Source organism: Xiphophorus maculatus, chromosome 3 (assembly GCF_002775205.1).
Source record: "Xiphophorus maculatus strain JP 163 A chromosome 3, X_maculatus-5.0-male, whole genome shotgun sequence".
In the NCBI taxonomy this organism is placed as follows: domain Eukaryota; kingdom Metazoa; phylum Chordata; class Actinopteri; order Cyprinodontiformes; family Poeciliidae; genus Xiphophorus; species Xiphophorus maculatus.
The window spans coordinates 33171431-33192718 of NC_036445.1; the positions used below are offsets into that span (position 1 = coordinate 33171431).

Genomic DNA, 21288 nt, shown 5'->3' on the forward strand with positions numbered 1-21288 from the left:
AATGTTTTTTTTTTAGGTTTTCTTTGTGTTTTTAGACAGTTTCCTAACTTATCTCAGAAACAATCAAGTATACGAACAGTCAAAACTTTTGTATGCTCTTTTCTAAGCTAAAACTAAAGTTTAAAGTGCTTTCCTCTGCCTTTTGAGTTGTGATCATGTACTTAGTCCATATGTGCATTTATCTGTAGTTTTGTTGCATATTGGTTTTGTTTTTCTCATTTCTTGATGTTTCGCATATATGAAGGGCTACGAACTCATTACAAGAATTTTAAGGGTTATTTATGAGGCATATGTAGCGATAGGTGAAGCACTGCCGTGGAATGAAGGCACACCAACCTCACAATATGTAACGTAGTGTGAGAAACGCTGACCATCACTATTTACTTGATACATTTTATTGCATTGTAAAGGACCTAATTATGTGTGTCTTCGTGAAATGGCCATATTCAGCCTTGTTATGTTGTCAGAGGGGTTGGGTTGTTTAAAATTTAATCACAGAAATACTCGACGAGGTTTTTTGTTGATACTGATTTGTTGTTCTCCTTAAGTTCTGACCTTTGGTTCAGGAAAACATGCTAAAAGTTAATTGACAGAATTAATAATTTAAAATCCATCAGAGAATTGATTAATTGGGTCACAATAAAGATACATCTCAGTAAATTAGAATGTCTTTCAAATTTTTTATAGGGACAAATTGTTTAATGTGTTTTTAGGAGCTGAACAAGCTTGCACTTTTAATGAAATGGCGAGTAAATATGTTGTTTTTGTTTTTATTTTGTGTTTTCATCAGGGAACGACTGTTGTACTGTGTAGTATGTATGGAACCAAGGCCTCTACTTCGTGTGACTCCAGCAACCATTACAAAACAATGTCTATTCGAAGTATTGACTAAGACTAATCCTAATAGCACCTGTGTGATTTCTGATTCAATATTTCCCCTTACAGCCGCAGATGAAAAGAAACCTTTTTGTTCTAAAGATAGCTCCGAGTAACTTCTCATGTGTAAATATAACAGGGTCTGGGAAAAGATTGGGAAATCTTTCAGACACCATGTGTACTGCTGTAATCAATGTAAACAATGGCTTTAACCCTGTTTCTCGTGCAGATGTTTGGTGGTGGTGCGGTGACGACAGACTTTTTGATAGATTACCTCGAAAGGTGACAGGGTTTTGTGCATTAGTTTCCTTATTATTACCTGTGTCTGTCTATCCTATGTCCGCAAAAGATCTAATTCACACCTTATCTAGCATTTTGCCACAGCAGTGGCATCATTTAGAGAAACGCGAACTAACATGGAAAAATTATGATGATCCCACGTACATCGCCGCCATCGGCATCCCTCGCGGTGTACCTGATGAATATAAATTAGTCGACCAAATTTCAGCTGGTTTTGAATCTTCAATTTGTTGGTGGTGTACGATAAACAAAAACGTAGACAGAATCAATTACATCCATTACAACGTGCAAAAACTGGGCATCTGGACACAGGCTGGTTTCGAGGCGGTGCACGAGCAGCTGGCCGCTACCTCACTGATGGCTTTCCAAAGCCGCATTGCTCTTGACATGCTGCTAGCTGAAAAAGGGGGGGTGTGTGCTATCTTTGGAGGAAGGTGCTGCACATTTCTGCCAAACACAGCAGCTAATGGGAGCCTGACGAAGGCCATTGCGGGTCTCCGTACCTTTAATGGCAAAATGACAGAACTCTCTGGTGTGAATACTTCCATGTGGGATGCATGGATGGATGTTTTTGGAAAGTACTGAAACCTTGTGTCCTCTATCTTAGTATCAATTGCAGTCTTTGCTGCAAGTTTAACCTTGTGTGGATGTTGTTGTATTCCTTGCCTGCGTTCCTTGTTTAACCGTCTCATTACCACAGCAATCTCTCCCATGGAAGACCAGAAGGCACAGATGTATCCTTTGTTAGCAAAACATCCTGAGCCTAACGAAGAATACTCTGATGACGACTCTCTTAACCTGTATCCAGACCCTAACCTGTGGGCTGAATATGATCCCTGAGTGTACGCATGTTTGCGTTCCTAAAAATGAACTCCCGGCTGAAAATCGTTTGAAGTGGCTGCCTTTGGAGGGATATGAGAATTGGAACAAATATGTGATAAACAGAGGGGAATTTTAAGTGAAATGTATATATTATCATATATTTGTTGTTTCCTTTATAACAATAGTGTTTCATATTTCATGTTCCTTGATTGTTTTCTTTTCCCTAAACATAAAGACTGTTTCTGTATGTTTTGATCTGCTTTATCTCCGTCTTCACAAGAGGGCCTCCCTGAAGAGAAGCTGTGATAACCGTGCTCACGGGGTTCATTGCTCACCGGGACTACTTCTTCCCTTGAACGGTTAGTAATAAAAAGAGAGGAGCGGACAAATGTGTTTCAGAGCGGTTGGAGATTTGTAACTGTAAACACATCTCTGTCCGTTCTCCTCGCGAGTACAAAAGAATCTAACTCTCTTGTCTTTTCTGTGTTTGTTCAATTAGTCTTTAATAGGTGTCAAACCTGACAGTTACACATTGCCAAAAGGGCGTAAAGCCAGACTGACAAAGGTGCTTGTTTTAAGGTTGTGTATATTAGACTTAGACTTAGACTTGTACTTTATTGATCCCTTGGGAAGACTCCCTCAGGAAATTGAAGTTACCAGCAGCTCCCAGGCAAAAAACAAAGATAACACACAGTAAGCAAAAGTGCAAAAGAATACAAAATACAAATTAAATACTAAGGTACACACTAAATGTGAGTAACCAAAACCTTAAATTATGCAAGAAACAAGGAATAAGAATATAGAATATAAGAATTTGGCGGATAGATTGACCAGTGATATCGTATTGCACTATGTGGTTTGACCTGATAAGTATGGAGAAAAATACAAGGGGTCACTACTCCTTCTACCCTCTGTCCTGTGTCACCTCCCCCCCCAATGAGGAATTGTACAGTCTGAAGGCATGGGGGACAAAAGAGTTCTGAAATCTATTGGTCCGGCACTTGGGAAGCAGCAGTCTGTCACTGAACAGGCTCCTCTGGCTGCTGATGACGGCGTGTAGAGGGTGGCTGCTATCGTTCATGATGTCCAGCAGTTTGTTCAGTGTCCTCGCCTCTGCCACCGTCACCAGAGAGTCCAGCTTCATGCCGACCACAGAGCCGGCACGCCTGGTCAGTTTGTCCAGTCTGGACGTGTCCTTCTTGGATATGCTGCCTCCCCAGAACACCACGGTGTAGAAGAGGACACTGGCAATCACAGACTGGTAGAACATCCAGAGCAGTTTGCTGCAGATGTTAAAGGACCACAGTCTCCTCAGGAAGTACATCCTGCTCTGCACTTTCCCATACAGGTGGCTAGTGTGTTTCGACCAATCCAGTTTACTGTCCAGCCACAGCCCGAGGTATTTGTAGGAGTCCACGACCTCAACCTCAGTTCCCTCTAATGCGACTGGTCTCGGCTTTGGTCTGGACCTCCCAAAGTCTATAACCAGCTCCTTCGTCTTAGCGGTGTTGAGTTCCAGGTGGTTTGTGTGGCACCAGAGAGCAAAGTCCCTCACCAGACAGCGATACTCCTCCTCTCTGTCGTCCCTGATACATCCGACTATGGCTGTGTCATCAGCATACTTCTGTATGTGACACAGCTCCGAGTTGTAGTGGAAGTCAGAGGAGTACAGGGTGAAGAGAAGAGGGGCCAGCACTGTGCCCTGGGGGGCTCCTGTGCTGCTGACCACAGTGTCAGACACGGTGTCCTTCAGCCTGACATACTGCGGCCTGTTGGTGAGGTAACTATGGATCCAGGTGACCAGGTGCGGGTCTACTCCCATGCTGTTTAGTTTATCCTGGAGCAGAAGGGGCTGGATTGTATTAAAGGCACTGGAGAAGTCAAAAAAAAGGATCCTCACCGTGCCGCTGCCCTTATCCAGGTGGGAGTGGGCCTGGTGCAGCAGGTAGAGGATGGCATCCTCCACACCAACATCTGACTGGTAGACGAATTGCAGGAGATCCTGGGCATGTTCCACCTGGGGTCTGAGGAGGCCGAGGAAGAGCCGCTCCAACGTCTTCATCAGGTGTGAAGTAAGTGCCACGGGCCGAAAGTCATTCAGCTTGCTGGGCCTGTTCTTCTTGGGCACTGGGACGATGCAGGATGTCTTCCAGAGGGTGGGCACTTCCCTTAGCTGCAGGCTGATGTTGAAGATCCGCTGTAGTGGCTCTCCCAGTTCAGCAACGCAGGTCTTCAGCAGCCTTGGACACACCTGGTCCGGCCCTGCTGCTTTCCTGGGCTTGAGCTTCCTCAGCTGTTCTCTGACCTGGTCTGTGGTGATGTGGGGCAGGGGTTGTGCTGAGGTGTGTGGGGGGGTTGTCAGTGTAGTGTTGTCTGGGGGGAGGTGTGTGGTAAGGAGCAGGGGTGGCTGCAGTGAGAGAGGGGGTTGGGGGGTCACGGACTGGTTGAACCTGTTGAAGAAGTTGTTCTAGAATGTAAAAGGTAACTATGAGTCTTTGGTGATTCGGCAACCCCCCTTAGCGCTAAGGGTTCGCTTGATGATGAGCAGAAAAGAACCTTATCACTTTTTAGCTCTTCAGGCTGCCACCAGACAAGAATCCTTTCTATAATTTAATAAGTAAGAGATAAGAATCTTACCTCTTTTTCTGTGTCTGGCCCGGATCCCTGCCTTGCAGCCATTCTGGAGAGAGACACCTTTTCGTCCCCCTTAAGTCTGAATCGGCTCAATCGGCACGCCGGGTGTCACCATTTATATTGAGGAATTTAAAGGTGCCTAAACTCATAGAGTATTTTAATAAAGGTTAAATAAGACTTGGAACTCCATCTGCTCATAGTCAAAACGAGAAGAGATTTTAATGCACATCTGCGGAACTAAACATCACATACACATCGTTACAGTAGTCCCAAAATCTCTTGCCTTCTACTTCTGGTATTAGTTTTTTATAGGGTCCAAGCTCTACTGGTGTGTATTGGAAAGCCTCGACCAATGGCATTGCCTTCCTCCATTTACGTAGTTCATTTGGCTCCGTCTTACACTGGATGTGTATTGGAAGTTCCTTGGAAATATTAAGACCTATTGACCTCCAACATCTGCTCCATTTCCAAGGTGCAAAACAAGTCAATTATTATTCTTATCTATCCAAACAGATCTTTTCCCAAACATTCTTCCCGTCTCATTTCATCTTCGCACGCAAGGGGAAATCTGGAGCCAGGTCAATTCGACCTTCTACGGTGCCAGATTTCCTCAGTGCAAAACAACTCCATAAAGAGTATTTCCGCTCTTACATAATCCCAATCCATTTGACACAATACATTTCTTTTAGGTTAAAACATATCTTAGTGTGAAACCAACCAACAAACATAATTTTCAACTATTAATATAATTATATTCCTCTACATCATGAATAGATAAAAAACCACTAAAGAGCAGATTCTGGAGAGACACTGAGCCTCGCGTTGTTCACGCGCCGCCATCTTGGTCACTGAACAGAAGTAGCAGAATCCTCATAATTTGAATTAACTATATCACTTTGCATCAGATCTGCAGAGTTTAATCCTTCTGTGTCTGTGGCTTGATGGTTGTTCAGGAGGCTCCACCTCTTCTGGGTCAAAGATATAAGGTTGTACCACTGCACGTCTGCTTGTAGCCATTTTCTAATGTCTGAGGAGCTAATGTAAACACTGAGTTAGGAGCGCTTGGCCAGCAGCTTATTAGTTATTAATAATGAGGTAGTCCTAAAACAGTGCATTTCTTAATGAGATCAAAACAACCACTGATGAGGTGAATGAATATTTGTGTAATAAATATAATGAACATATCTTGTATAGCCCATAGACCTACCCTTTAACTTGTTCAAGAAAGCATAATAGTGGACCTTTAAAACTAGCATGCCAACTCACACTGTGCCAAAGGCCTTCAGAAAAAATGTATTTTTAAAGAGACAAAGAAGAAGGGAAGACACCTACACAAAGGCAACTTTGTCCACAACTTAGAAAGTCTGATCTCTTCTAAATGTTGCTTAGTTCTTGGGACAAATAAAAGCAAGTGAAATTAAGACTGAGGACACAAATGAGGATTTTAAAGTTAATTCTACCCATATTGCAAAATTTCAGTGTGAATACACGCACTGTTACAGCCCAAGCATACTGTAAGATCTAAACCTTATTCATGCTGAATTACAATGGAACTGATTTCACCACTTTCCTGAACATTATTTATCTGTGAACATGTGAGATCACCAAAGAGTCAGCAGGGCAGTTGGACTGATTTTGTTGGTAACTTCATCCTATGTAAACAGAAATGCTATTGCAACAGCTTACCAAAACAACAATGTGCACAAAGACACCCTAATATTACCTCTTACCATTTAAAGCCTCGTTGCTTATGCGGGACAGAAATTTGAAGTCCTGTAGTGGGGTGGTGATGGCGGTAATGTTTCCCAGCATGCTGCCCATTCCCAGCATCAGAAGCATGAAGAAGTAGAGCACTGACCACAGCTGAGACAATGGCATGTTCTTTATGGCCTCACTGTACACTATGAAGGCCAGCCCTGTCCCCTCCACAGCCTGAGGTAAACAGAAGACAGAGTCTAGTTTAATTGTGTAAAAATAGGCATGAATGTTCTGTTTTTATAAAAGCAGCCATGTTGTCCAGCATTAAAAGTAACCAAGATGAACCCAAGCAACTGTCTTGTGCCATATTACAGTGGAAAAACACTGAACATCAGCTCTCCAGAGGGCTGTGTGCTGAGACCCCTCCTGTATTGCCTCTATACTCGCACACAGTCCAGCCCACAATAACATCCGCACTGTCAAGTTTGCTGATGACACCACAGTGGTCAGACTCATTTCACAGGGTGATGAGGCAGCCTACAGAGAGGAGGTCCTGAAGCTGGCAGCCTGGTGTTCAGAGAACAACCTCACTCTGAACACCAAGAAAACCAAAAAGGTCATCGTGGACTTCATGAAGCTCAGCATCGACCCAGCTCCTCTCTACATTAACGCCGAGTGTGGAGAGGGTCCACACCTTTAGGTTTCTTGGCGTCCTCATCTCTGCTGACCTCTCCTGGACTGATAACATCACAGCAGTCATCAAGAAGGCTCAGCAGCACATACACTTCCTGAGGAAGGAAGCACAAACTAAACTCCAAGCTGCTGTTGACTTTCTACCGCTCATCCATGCAGATCCTGATGACATACTGCATCACAGTATGGTACGGCAGCTGCACTGTTACAAAATATAATTTTTCAGTTATCTAAAGAATCCCAGATCGCCCTGCAATTCTAACGTCTTAAAAACCTCTTAATCCACACCGGAACCCCCACGTGCCATTTTTCCTTTTTTTTCCCCCCAGGTGTGAGATTTAAGGGTTAAAACTCTGCCAGTGTCCATTATGATGCTTTTATTGGGCAGCCTAGAGCCCCCGTCCTCCGCCCCTTTTGATTGACACGCATTCGACCAATAATGTTATGAAATGGCTTTTTCCGAGCCAATAATATCCAGGGAGCGACTTGAGCTCGTTTTGACAGGCCTGTATTCTTTCTGAAATATTTCTGACTGGTCAACTCGGAAACTAAATCTAAAGCCACCGATGTGTAGCCAACATATGTCCTGTTATAAGGATATAAGGCATTTTGGGGTTTGTTTTGACATGAATTCACCAGCTGCATGCGTAACCATGCATAATGTGTGCGTCTGTGCCGTGTCAAAGTCAGGCTCTCTGCGCCCTCATGCGTAACGGTGCTACAACCGTCGTCAAAAAGTAAAGTGTTATACAAGTACAGGCCATTTACCATATACATTACACTGAACATAGTTCTTGCGCAATATTAATAATAGTAAAATGTAAAACAACTTGTTACAACGTTCTAGTAAAATCAACATTCTGGCCCTCTTCTGGTCAACTTCTGTATGAATCTGAACTCAATTATTTCTTCACATCAATGCTGTTCACATTCAAGTTGTATTTTTGTTAAGAGAAGTAAAGGGGCATAAAATGATTGCTAACTGCACAAAGCTCAGCCTCAGCAAAACACAGATTTTAACTGAAAGGCCATCACAGAAAAAAACATCCTTAAATTTACTGTGAAAATAAACACCAAAGTGCTGAACAAGCATCATAAAAACATCCACATAAAACAAGCAATCACATAAAAGATTGCCTTTATGTGATGTTTTGCACAACTTGACAGATAAAATGACTTTTCTCATGCTGGGTCCAAAGCCAATGGAAAGGCTTTAGGGGTTACACTGACATTAATTGGAAACCTGATTCCTGCTGTGCAATATACAAATCAAACATTGGCCTACAGCAGTGGTTCTCAAACTTTTTTCAGTGATGTACCCCCTTAAAAATATATTTTTAGTCAAGTACCCCCTGACACGGGCAAAACATTTTTGGAATTAAAAAGAGGTACAGTGCTGTAAAATCACTGTCTGATTTATTAAAGCCAAACAACTTATATCAGTGAACCTGACAAATACATCCATATTGCAAACATTGCATGGTTAAACAAAAAAGAAAAACAGAAGACGGTGACCACCAGGAAGGTATAAAACCAGTCAAACCGTTTTATTTTAAAGGATATTGAAACTAAATACTGAATATAAAATTCAGTGCATGAACACACATTTATATTTTATCGAACTTTTTACAAAATAATTTTTCCCAAGACTTATTATGAGGAGCCTACTGATTTTTTAAAGATATTTTGAAAAGCTTCACGTACCCCCTGCAGTACCTCCACGTACCCCCAGGGGTACACGTACCCCCATTTGAGAACCACTGGCCTACAGTATCAGTTCTATAACCCGTCATTAAATACAATCCAAACAAAACAATCATTTGTTATCAGCAAGGATTCAAAATAGCCGTCTATTTCTTTCTATAAGTTTTATGAAAAGTCAATTGATGCATTAAAATAGGAAATACTGGGTTTTGAACTTCAGAATTTGAATATCAATAAAATTCAATGGCATATCTATGAATAGTTTTAAAGCTTGGTTGGTTTAGTTTAGAAACAAAAGATGGTTAGTAGGAAAGGTTGACAAATAAGCTGGTGCTTCAGCCTTTATTATGTGAAAATGTATTTATCTTGGCATTGATACAATCTGTACACATTGACTGTAATAATATAAAAAAGTGAGGCTGTTTATTTATCAGGTTTTCATTTCTGATGATTACAACATGATGTTACAGCCCAACATCAGTCAATAAATGACAAGGTACATACAGTGCTTAGCTCATTCTCCAGGTTGCAGTCTTCTAGTTTGTTGCTAAGTTCAGCGAGCTGCTCTGGAAATGTTGTGTTCAGCTTCTCAATCATTTCAAACACATTGTTGATGATGATGCTGTCTTCGGCGAGATTAAAAGAGTTGAGCAGCAGTATGCGTGTCCTGGGAGAGAAGGAAGGTGGATGTTAATAAAACCATGGACCTGATGCTAACATAAAGCAACAGTATTACACACTAGCCAGTCAACAAGGATTATTACTGCAGTAGTACATAGCAAGAACTATGTTTTAGCTCACATCATGAATGGCCTTTAAAATAATCCAGGTCAAATCTCCATAAATGGCTATGTCAACATTTTCTCATGACCTTATATGGCCAGACAAGAGTATGGATTAGAAGCATTAGGATTCGTAAAAGGTGATTATGTCTATGAGATTTATGTCTGAATTGGAAGATAGACAACAGAATAATGTCCAACAGTGACAGGACAGAAGGACTGTGAACTGGGACAAAGAGAATTAACAGGCATTCATTGATATACAGTTGTCTCATCTGCATTTTACAGTTTTCATATGCATACATTTCAACAAGCCAAGACTACCAATATATATATTCCAGATGTAAAAAAACACAAGGTGTGCAACAAGAAGTCTTACATGTCTCCTTAAGGCTTCAAATGTTTGTAATGTTACTTAAATTCACTGGAACAGAGTCAAGCAACCTCAATAATACATACCTCTCCAAGCAATTCTCATAGTTGATAGTTGCCTTGAACCCATAGATGGCAAAGGTGACAATGGAGGCAAAGATGGATGTTCCACTGTTAATAAGGGAGACAATGATGGCCTGCCACTCAAAGTTGTTGTGGTACTGGTTGTAGCTGGCGAATGCTATGAGTGACCCAAAACCCAAACCCAGAGAGAAAAAGATCTGAGTGGCTGCATTGATCCAAGTAGTAGGATTGGCAAGTTCTTCCATCTAAAAGCACAGAGATGCACATGAAAATGAAAGCAAACCCCATCGTTCTGATATCTAAAGCAAGGTGATGAGGCCTTGTGCTTATTCCTAAAGCCAATCCATTCTCACCTTGGGTGTGAACATGTATTTGACACCATTTAGAGCTCCATGAAGAGTCATGCCTCGAATCAAGTAGATGAGCAGGACAACATATGGAAATGTTGCAGTGAAGTATACCACCTACAAAAGTCAAACATCACCATTATTGGTGCAATGCTTTTAATATGATGAGGTGGAAACAGGAAACAATATGAAGGATCACAATATTACAGTAAACTCTGTTATACATGCAATTACAGATTATATTATTGCTTTATTGAGTCTGTAAATAAGGAAGCTTTCTTGCCTTTCCAGTTGACTTTACACCTCGGATAATGAATAGATAAGTTATCACCCATGCAAGCAAGAAACACAGCGCCTGGCCTGTGTGAATGCCACCATTCTTTTCAATAGAGGGAGAGACATTAAGGGTTTCTCTGTAGAAGAAATATTGGGTGGGTGTAGCTTTTTCACACTCCTCTATAGGTCCGGTCCGGTTGGAATTCACAGGGCAAGCTGCCCAGGGCAAGACAGACTTGGAGGGGAGGTGGTGGGGGTGCAAGGAGCACAGTAGGACAGACATTAGAAGTCAACCAAAAAATATAATATCACAACTTTTTATTGTAAAATCAATAGATTCTGAACAGGTTTTAATTTAGACAGCTTTTTTCCAATTTAGTCAGCTAACTGACCCAAATTTACCTGACCCAGCTAAACTAAAATAGTCCAAGAATTTAGGAATATTTGAAGTCCTAAATACATGAAATTTAGGACTTCAAATATTTGGCTACAGAAGGTTTAGATTTTCCAAACTTAGATTGCACTTAGGTTAAGTCCAATATTACTACATAAAAGCTAATTCATAAAGCTAGAAGAAAGACAGGTAAACTGCTGAGTGTGTATATAATGAAGATAGAATGTAATGCGCTATAAAGATGATTTTAACATCTCTTTGCTTTAGCAAATTATCAACATGTTCTAATTCTTCACAATCTAACACAGTTTCAGTATTTGTTACAAAAAATAGAGCATTTAATAACCAACTCACTTGAAATGAGTGAAAGAGGTACCAGAAACTCCATGCATTAATAATGTTGTAATAGAGACATAAGTACATTGATGTCACAACACTGGCAAGTCCTGAAATGATATAAGTAAAATAGGATAAAGGTTAGAAAGCAAAGAATTAGTATCAAAGTTAGCATCAGAAAATGTTGTGTTTGTAATTTAGACTCTTACCAAGTCCCCCTAAATATGGGCTTATAGCAGTCCATGCACCGATGCTGCCCAGACGCATTTTCTGACCAATGGCCAGCTCCAAGTAGAACAGAGGCACGCCTTCCAGGAGCAGCATGAGCAGATAGGGGATCAGGAAACCCCCTGCAGGTGACAATATGAGGCTCAGACCACTCAGGGTAGCAAACACCTTCACTTTAACAACATCAATAAGGCCTGATGTTGCAAAGGTTCATTTTCAAAATTAATATGCCTTTTATAATTTCAATGATTTAAACGCTGTGCAACATCTGTAAAAACAATAGCTTAGAGGTAGACTAACAATATCTTGGTAATTGACAACAATGTTATGGGAGCCAAGCTGAATGAAGAAAATTATAAACTAATAAGGTGAGTCAAAAACTGGATAATATATTCAGTTTTGTCCATTGTTGGTTTAAAGAAGATTTGTTGAAAGTGGCCAATATATTAATATCTAAACATACTTGCAGAGAACATTCTTGTCCTGTCTTTCAGTGTCCAACCATGTCACTGGCTACTGGCTGAGCTGTACATAAGACTAAATGAATGTGCTCTCTTTCATCCTCTAGACTTTAAACCGGCTCAGCTCATCTGTTAAGATTAGCTTCTCTCCTAGATGAAACTACTTGAGTGACTACTTTATCTACTCTAGTGCCATGGACTTCTTACTTTTCTCTAATGTAGAAATAACTCCTCGATCATTGCTTCTATTTCTCTGTTTGTTTTCCTCAAACCCCAGTTGGCCGTGGAAGATGGCTGTTCAGACTGAACCAGGTACTGGTTCTGCTGGAGGTTTCTTCATGTTAAGGTGACATTTTCCTTTCCTCTGTTGCTACATGTATGAAGAATTGAGAGATTAGGGTTTGCTGCTATTCAATAACATCTTTTAAGGGAGCATGAAATAATTCTAGCATTATAGAAACATAAGAAGATAGAAAAGAACTGAACAGAAACCAGACTGATCTAATAAGGAACACAGAATCTACAATAACCATAAAGGACTAGACAGAGACCCTACCAAGAATCACTAAAGAAGAAATAGACTCTTCAAACTAAATAACAACTAAACCTAGAATGCAAAATTCCTATGAACCAAACACAACTAAACACTACGAGGGACCAAAGCAAAAACAAACAAAAAAAACAGGAACAAGACAATTCTAACCAACATTACACTCTGATCCACCTCAGGGGAGATTCATAAACCCCTAACCACTATAAAATAGGTTGTGATACAAGTGTAAGACAGTACAAAGCAGATGCAGTACAACGTTGTGTCACATGCTGTAGCTTTACTTTCAAGACTAATAAAGTTATTACTTAACTTAAATATTAGAGAGAAGGGTAAGAATGAAATTTCTGGAACAGTTTTTTGTACAATTTCTTGAAATGCTGCTAAATGTCAGGAGGATCTTAAAAACTGTTTTTAGACGTGGAGCAGGGGACTTTTTTTTTTTTACCTTTGAACCTTCTGTTCATTCATTTGGAGTAAATGAATCATCTGTGTACTCTTTACAAGTCTGACCACGCTTAAATAACAACAGAGCAATAATCAACTAAGTACAGAAAGCACAGGCACTGTCACAATTTAGTATCTCCATATCACATTTATATACCCTCCTCCTGTTATTGAGGTTCTATGACAAATTATTAACAACAAACTATAAGCAAACACATTTGTAGAAAATCTAGTAGACTATTTTGTTACTTTCCTGTATCTGTTGTTATTGTTTTAAAGTTACATTCAATGTCTTAAATGCACCTTGCGCTTTCTCTGGCTTACAGATCTTCCTGTCATCAATTGGCTGTTGTCCCTTTCATAAAACACTACAAAGTGGCATTAGGGGAACTATTTTGTCATGTCAAAGTGTTTTGTATAAGAAATAATGTGGCGAGGGAACTGGAAGTAAATCTGGCTCTGCTGCGCCTTCCTCTCCTTTTGCAGATAAGTGTGCTCTAGCTAGATGAGACTTTGGTCCACAGAATGTCTTTCATGACCGTTTTTAAAGCTCTCAAATATTTGTGAGAGCCTACAAAGCAAGACTTGTACTGCATTCTGATAAGTGCTATTTTATGCAGAGGGAGGTGAATTTTTTGAGAAACAGAGGAAGGGGGCTTGATCATGACTGAGAACAGGATACAATGAAAGACTGGTTTCTCTCCAGAGAGCTTGTGGGACTTAAAATGCTTTAACGGCTTTGGCTCATGTTAAAGATTTGTTGAGAGGTTTTCCTGGAGAACTACCCCACTGTTTCGACCGGTGGAAAAAGGGGAAAAGGATTTACTTGGTCAAAGCAGTGCCAGTTGGTTTGTGACTTCCTGGCTGCCAGAACTTTCCATAAGTGATCCCAATGTGCCTCTCAACCCAACTGAACCCAGATGTCAGCAAAACTGGCTTTGATGAAGTACTTGTATAGAGTTGTTGCATACTACAGGACATAGACTTAATGCCATTACTGCACCAAACAACAGGAGCTGCTTGCTGTACCGTCTACATGCCACCTTCCAGTGGCTAATGTTCTGCCATGCCAGTTAAACCTAAAGGCTAGATGCAAAGAACTGTAGACGTAAGACATTGATACCAGCACCAAAACCCCAACTCTGAGCGGTGAAATAGTTTGATCACATAATTATTAACTCCATATCTAGTTAGTTTACAGAAGACTGTAAAATAATCACAGCAATATAATTTGAAGTTGATTAAAAATGGTCTTGTTGATCTCTGACTGATCAGTAGATGTTTATCAACTACCAGCCAGTGAGTTGTATTTCACATTGGCTTTTTCATGGCTGCTTTTTGACCATTGACAGTTTTTTCTGTGCATCAATGATGGATATTTTTTCCAAACATGGAAAAATCATTCAATTTTTCCTCACCTTTGTAGATGAATGTTAGGATGAGTAAGTTGCTTTTATGCTGATCTCTAGTCCCTGGTGTAAAGCAGAAAAGGTTATTTGATTACATAAGTATATATACTTATGTAACAAATACTTTGTTAAATCTTCATTAACAAAATATGGAAATGTACTTGCTTTTAAGCCTAGTAAACAAACTGGGGTTGTCTTGTTCCTATTTTTTGTTTTTGCTTTGGTCCCTCGTAGTGTTTAGTTGTGTTTGGTTCATAGGAATTTTGCATTCTAGGTTTAGTTGTTATTTAGTTTGAAGAGTCTATTTCTTCTTTAGTGATTCTTGGTAGGGTCTCTGTCTAGTCCTTTATGGTTATTGTAGATTCTGTGTTCCTTATTAGATCAGTCTGGTTTCTGTTCAGTTCTTTTCTATCTTATTATGTTTCTATAATGCTAGAATTATTTCATGCTCCCTTAAAAAGATGTTATTGAATTGCAGCAAACCCTAATCCCTCAATCCTTCATACATGTAGCAACAGAGGAAAGGAAAATGTCACCTTAACAGGAAGAAACCTCCAGCAGAACCAGTACCTGGTTCAGTCTGAACAGCCATCTTCCACAACCAACTAGGGTTGAGGAAAGGGATCTGGGGCAAGCATTCTAGAAGCCTAGTGTCAGGTTTCTAGAATTTAAGACATTTTTGTTCGAACTGCGTCTTTAAAATTATGTTCAAAATAGCAGCCATACAAAATAAAATTCACATTAAAAAAATATAAAAATAATTTATGCATTTAAAAGAAATTATGTGAAATAATAATAAAAAAAACATTATAAACATCCTTCAAGGCATTAAGGCATGGTCAGTTTGGTGCTAATATCATCCTTAACAATTTGATGTTTTCTCAGAACTCAAATTTACAATAAATTAGAAGTTGGTGGAACACTTGTGTCACAGTTCAAAGTAAGGCAAATTTTATGTAACCATGGACTATGAGAGTAGAGTGCCCTGCTCCAAAATCAACATCAAGCATGACCAATATTATCAACATTCACATGAACAGGCCAAAGAACTTCTGGAGAAAGTTTTACCATCTGAGGAAACCAGGGTCATGCTATTTAACCACAGTGATGAGGCAACTGCTTGGAGAAGCAGAAGAGAGACATTGAGACATTCCATTGAGACATTAGAATACTATACCAATATTCAAACAAGGTGATGATTGCATTATGCTGAGTGTCTGTTTCTGCACCATTAATACTGATGCATTGCAGGAAAATAATAAAAATGGAGGACAAATCCAAATTCTTTAGTTTTACCTCCAATCAACATCTTAAACACAACTGGGCTTTACAACAGAACCTTAATCCCAAATACACATCAAAACATTGGATAAAGTAGGCTGAAATATATGGCTGAAATGGCCATAACTGAAACCCTATTGAAAATGTATGTACTGCATCTAAACGCCAGGCTGGTGCCAAGAGGCCAACAAATTTAAATGGACTCTAGCCAGCATTATTCAGAACCTTGTCTATAGAAATGCATCATTTCTTTTTAAGTTGCTACAGGTCAAATTTCCAAACATTAGTTCAGGTGTAGTTATTTAATGAGATTGTATGTATAATTTTGACACTGTATATTTGACCCCCCAACCCCCACCTCCAACAATGAATACAAAGTTGTTGTATGTAGTATTATCATTCCACACTGAAAAATATATTTAGTAATATTTAGTATTGAAATGATCCAAGCTTATTCAACAGTTGCTGTGTTAACTTCTGATCAAAACAATCAGTGATGCTTATCCTTTTCTTGGACAATCTGTAAAATAAAATCAAGTTAAAATGTAAATCATCTCCAATTTTAAGAGCACTGTTCCATTTCTTTAGTTGTTGATGTCATTTACAATGACTTTTAAACCCAGCCTCAACCTTCTTTCCACCTCTCTATAAGCAGTGTGTTAAATCTATGGCTTTTCTTACTGTGAGCTGGCAGCAGAGGTTGTTGCAAAGCTGAGTTGTAAGTAGGTGTTAGGTAGTGGCTGGTATGCAGCAATCCACTATAACCAACAGTCCTGCAGCCATTCCTGCTTAGGTGTTGAAAATGATCTACTCAAATAGTTTATGTGTAAATGACCAAAGAAATTCTTGCCTTTGCAGCAGCATTGCACAATTGGTTTACTCTGTCTGAAATGTAATTCCTTAATTGTCATTAGTATGATTTATTTATTGCTAGCATATTTAAAATGCTTCTTCATATTATATACAAAGAAAGTTTTTTAGGCAGATGGGGTAAGGGTCAGGCTTTTATAACCTTTACTACTTTCCCTTTATTAACATCTGTGGGTACAAACAGAGAGTGAAACAATTTCAAACAATGGGACCTCAGGATGACACAGTTATTACTTGAGGGTTGAAATAAGGGCCTCTTACGCATTAATATTATGCTACAATGCCCAGGTTTAGTTTTCCAGAATCCTCTTGTTTTAATGCCATTTCTAATTCAGAACTTGCGTTCACAAACAACATCAAACCCTGAAGGAAATGCATGAACTAAATACATTTTAGACAAATACACTGAAATATCAGAGGACAAATCCAAATTGTCCTCTAACAAGTTCTAAGTTACTGGCACTATTACATGTGAAGATGGCCTGATATATTGTAAAATGGATTTGTAGTGGGAAGAATGCATTTTTACATGCTACAAAGCATTTGTCTTGATCACCAGAGTTCTGAGTTTGTGATCTGTTGATCTATAAATAGAAGGTGAAGATGAGGCTATTATAGTGTGTTATTGCAACCTGAACAAAATCATAACAAATTAATTTGTTAAGAAGATTATGTCAGCATTGTGTGTCAACAAAACATACAGATTGCCTTTTTGGCGTTGATTTGTAGTTTGAAGCTTTTCGAATAATTCTTCCTTTTTTGTTCCTGTTTTTAGTGCTAGGTTCCACCGACAAAAAAACCCTGAATGTTTAAATTGAATTGTTGACAAATCACTGTGACCAAACTAAAAACTCTGGTAAATAATATTAATACAGTAGACTTTTGCTAATAAATTAGGAATGTTTCCTAAATGAGCAACAAAGAAGTACATTGGCACATAAAAACACTGAGGTCAGTAGTCCTTCCTATTGATCTTCAGATGACTCTCAAAAGACCAGAAAATTAAAATGTATGAAACAAAGAACTTAGTCTGCCTAAGCCTACTCAACTGAATAGCAAATAATAACCATCTTAATTTCAACATTTCTGTTTTTTATTCCATATTCTCAATAATGAAAATGAAATAAAATCAGACTTATATAGTGTTTTTCATGGCCGTCAAAGACGCTTTACATGAAGTCAGTCATTCCCATTAACACACACATTCACACACCTGTGATGGGTAGTAGTGTCATGAAATGCAGTAGAGAGGTGGTGAAGCAAATGCAGAGGACCCGGGTTGGTGTGGAGGAGAATGATGATTTTAATGATGAAGTCACAAATACAAAGTCCAAAGTCCAGGCAGCACAGAATGAGAGGAAGGCTAATAGCTCACAACTGGTAGCAACTGGTAGAGCAAAAGAGATGGTCCGGCGACCCACTGATTGCACAGGAACCATTTTGGTGGCCCAGAATCGGGTCTTTGCGTTTTGAAGACAGTGATGTTTTTTTGGTTTCATCTGTCCTTAATTTCCAGCTTTCACTGCAGCAGTCGGGAGGAAATTTGGTACCTCAAAATCCAAAACTATGTTCTTAAACCAGAAAAGAGTAGAATGCCTTCTCCAGGTTGGGAATGAAGTTCTGCCCAAGTGGAGAAGTTCAAGTATCTCTGGGTCTTGTTCACAAATGAGGAAAAAATGGAGCAGGAGCTCAATGGAGGATTGTTGCGGGATCTGCTGTGATAAGGTGCAGCACTGATCTATTGTGAAGGAAGAGCTGAGCTGAAATGAGTTTCCTCTGCAGGACATCAGAGCTCTCTTAGAAATAGGGTGAGAAGTTCAGACATCTAGGACAGAGTTTCCCAACTCTGGTCCTCTAGGCACACTGCCCCGAATGCTTTAGGTGATTCCTTGCTTCAGCCCAGGGAATTTCAATTATCAGGTGTTTGATTAACTGTAATCAGCTGAATGAGGTGCATTAAAGCAGGGAAACACATGAAACATGCAGGGCCATGTTCCCTGAGGACCAGGGTTGGGAAACACTCATCTAGGAGGAACAAAAAGTAAAGCCACTTCTCATGAATAAGGAAAGAAGCCCGATGAGGCTAATAGCTAATAGCTAATAACCATTAACCATTTGGTTAAATGTGGTTAGGATAACCATTTGGTTAGGATGGACGCCTCCCTGGTGAGGTGTTCTGGACACATCCCACCAGAAGGAGACCCAGAGGAAGACCTATGACATGATGGAGAGACTACATTTATAAGCTGGCCAGCAAAGGCTTGGGGTTCCCCCTGAGGAACTGAAGTAAGTGCATGTTTGCAGTTAACAATATTCACCCCACTCCTGCCAACTCAGTGACTTTCTTGATATATTTATTAACATTTCAGACGATAAAAATTGGTATTGGTCAAAATCAAAATTGATAATCGGCAATCAACCAGAAAACTTCAATTAGTGCACCCCTACTTAAGATAGAATATATACACACATATTCATGACATTCTTTGATTAAATTAATTTCTCTGAAGTGTAATTAGAGGAGTTAAAATTTTAATTTGTACCAGGTGAGTCTTTCTCATCTGAGAATGTGGACCCTAAACTTAACATTGAGAAGTTTAATTTATTATCAAACTTTATCAAACATCCGTTTTGAAGCCAAAAAACCCAGAAATATTTAGGGCCGACAACAAGAATCAACTCATTTAAAGTTAGAACTCAGTTTCACACCAACACAAACATTCTAGCATAAATGTTTGGCTGTCGAACTGGACCGCTCAAGGTCGCTGTCATGCTAAGTTTCTATTAGCAGCTCCACAAAGGTTTTTTGATAAATATTACATTACCAACACACATGGAAACATACCTTTATCTTGTCTTTTTTTCTATTCTCCCTGTTTCTGAAGGATAAGTTCTGTTTTGAGACATTGTTTTATTAACTTATCTTCCACTGGAGCTTTCTACGTTTGGATGTGCTCTGCACTTTGCGATGCAGGTTATATTACAGGTGAAGCGTGACCTACCTCGGCCACCAGGAGCCATCCAAGAGCAATTTTTTTTTTTTTTGTATGAATTCTACAATTAAATCACAACTTTAGAGTGTTTTGGTAATATAACATAGGAATCATTAAAAAAAATCAGTTCCATGTAGGGGGGCCTCTACTGGCCTTGGGGCTCTAAGTGGCTGCTTAGTTGCATATCCTGTGGGCCAACCCTGCCCAACTGGCTGGAGAGAGGATTAGGCTGCTGCCCCAGCAACCCGACCCCAAATAAGAAGAAAAGATTGGATGAATGGATGCATGGATGGACATTAAGCCCAAAAATCCTAACATAAATTTTTTACAGTAAACTAATATTCAAAATTTTAAAACATAGCCATTAAAAAATGAAAAAAGTGCCTTTTGGTCAAAGAATAGGCATGTTTGTGAAATTTTATGATGTCTCATCATAAACATTTGAAGCACACTGGTTTGCAAAACTGAAAGAGGTTCATTTAAAAGGTGAGCAATGACAACAATCGGGAAAATTGCACTCTTTCTTCAAAGCAGTTCTAGGGATGGAAATAAAACATGAAAGGCTCCTGATCACGTTGTTTCAGTAAATCATCAACATCTTCTAATCCTTCGCAGTTTTATCTCTGCGTGTTTTCTCCCCTTCCTCAGAAAGAAGCAAACTAATGATGTACAAAGATTGTTTGCAATGTTTAAACGTACTACGGCGCACATAGTAGACTATATTTTAAACCATAATCATAGCCCTTAAACTATATCGTGTCTCGTGATCTCTTCGTTGTTTATTCCAAGGTAATGAGCAAGTTCTTAGAATTCGAGGTTTTCGGTAACATTGCAAACACGCACAAAGTGGGTTCTGCTGACCCTGGACTTGTTTCCACCTGCAGAAAATGAACGTACTGCGGCACATGGACACACGGCGAGGAAACGGACATTCTGCCACCACGACATTTAATCAAATATTTTACACCCCGCAGTCACGACTTTAAACTATAAGGAAGAACTTTGGAATGAATCATGAAGATTTGTCCGTCATTTTTTCTTCATAATTAACAATCTGTAAAGTAAAATCTCTTCATCTTTTAAACCCCAAGAAGTAATTATTTGACAGAAATGCTTTCCACTGCACGCAGCTCTGTGGTGTCCAGTGTTATTTTGTATCTGTGAAACAACAGGCTGTTAACAATAGCAGCTCTGGGTTCCCTTATGGAAATTTACCACCAAACACACGTCTCTCTTTAAAACAGCCAAGTCCCACCGGGGTTTGCAGCTGCTCGCTGTGCCACTAAGACTTCTTCATACTAAGCATTCCACATACATTTAGTCTGCCAACTACTTATCAAGCTTGAAATAAAGCACAGCGTCTCATTTAAAATATTAAATAAAATGACCTGGCTACATTACTGAACACCATTGATCTGATACATGGAATGAAACAGATTCCGCACAACTACTGTTCAAACAGCTTTAGCTTCCACAATAAAGAAATAAAGTAGACCACAAACATCTGACAACCCTGGACATTACAGTAAAGTAATCGGAGATAAGAATGCATAACTTACCTCCACCGTGCATTTGACAGAGGTAAGGAAACCTCCACACGTTTCCCAGTCCGACGGCATATGAAACACAAGCCATTACAAACTGCATGGGACTTTCCCAGTTTTCTCGAGCATCCTTTGCCATGCCTGCGTTCTGTGGAAATGTTATTGGCACAACAGTCTGTGTGCTTAT

The 21288-nt window shown here is 39.6% G+C and overlaps 1 protein-coding gene across 4 annotated transcripts in view; it reads right to left on the reverse strand.

The window, feature by feature from the left end:
* Positions 1-21288, reverse strand: part of slc6a20 (solute carrier family 6 member 20) — a 40421-nt gene extending 19133 nt beyond the window's left edge. For 3 of the 4 annotated variants that reach the window (XM_023330555.1, XM_023330554.1, XM_023330553.1), the window contains exons 1-8: positions 21117-21288; positions 11528-11668; positions 11337-11428; positions 10596-10823; positions 10319-10429; positions 9969-10210; positions 9232-9394; positions 6363-6564 (exon numbers count right to left, since the gene is read on the reverse strand). In XM_023330555.1, the coding sequence (XP_023186323.1) occupies positions 6363-6564; positions 9232-9394; positions 9969-10210; positions 10319-10429; positions 10596-10823; positions 11337-11428; positions 11528-11668; positions 21117-21240 (1303 nt within the window). In that variant the 5' untranslated portion in view covers positions 21241-21288. Of the gene's footprint in view, positions 1-4826; positions 5668-6362; positions 6565-9231; positions 9395-9968; positions 10211-10318; positions 10430-10595; positions 10824-11336; positions 11429-11527; positions 11669-21116 lie in introns of those variants that run through there. The other variant, XM_023330556.1, reaches the window with a different exon arrangement.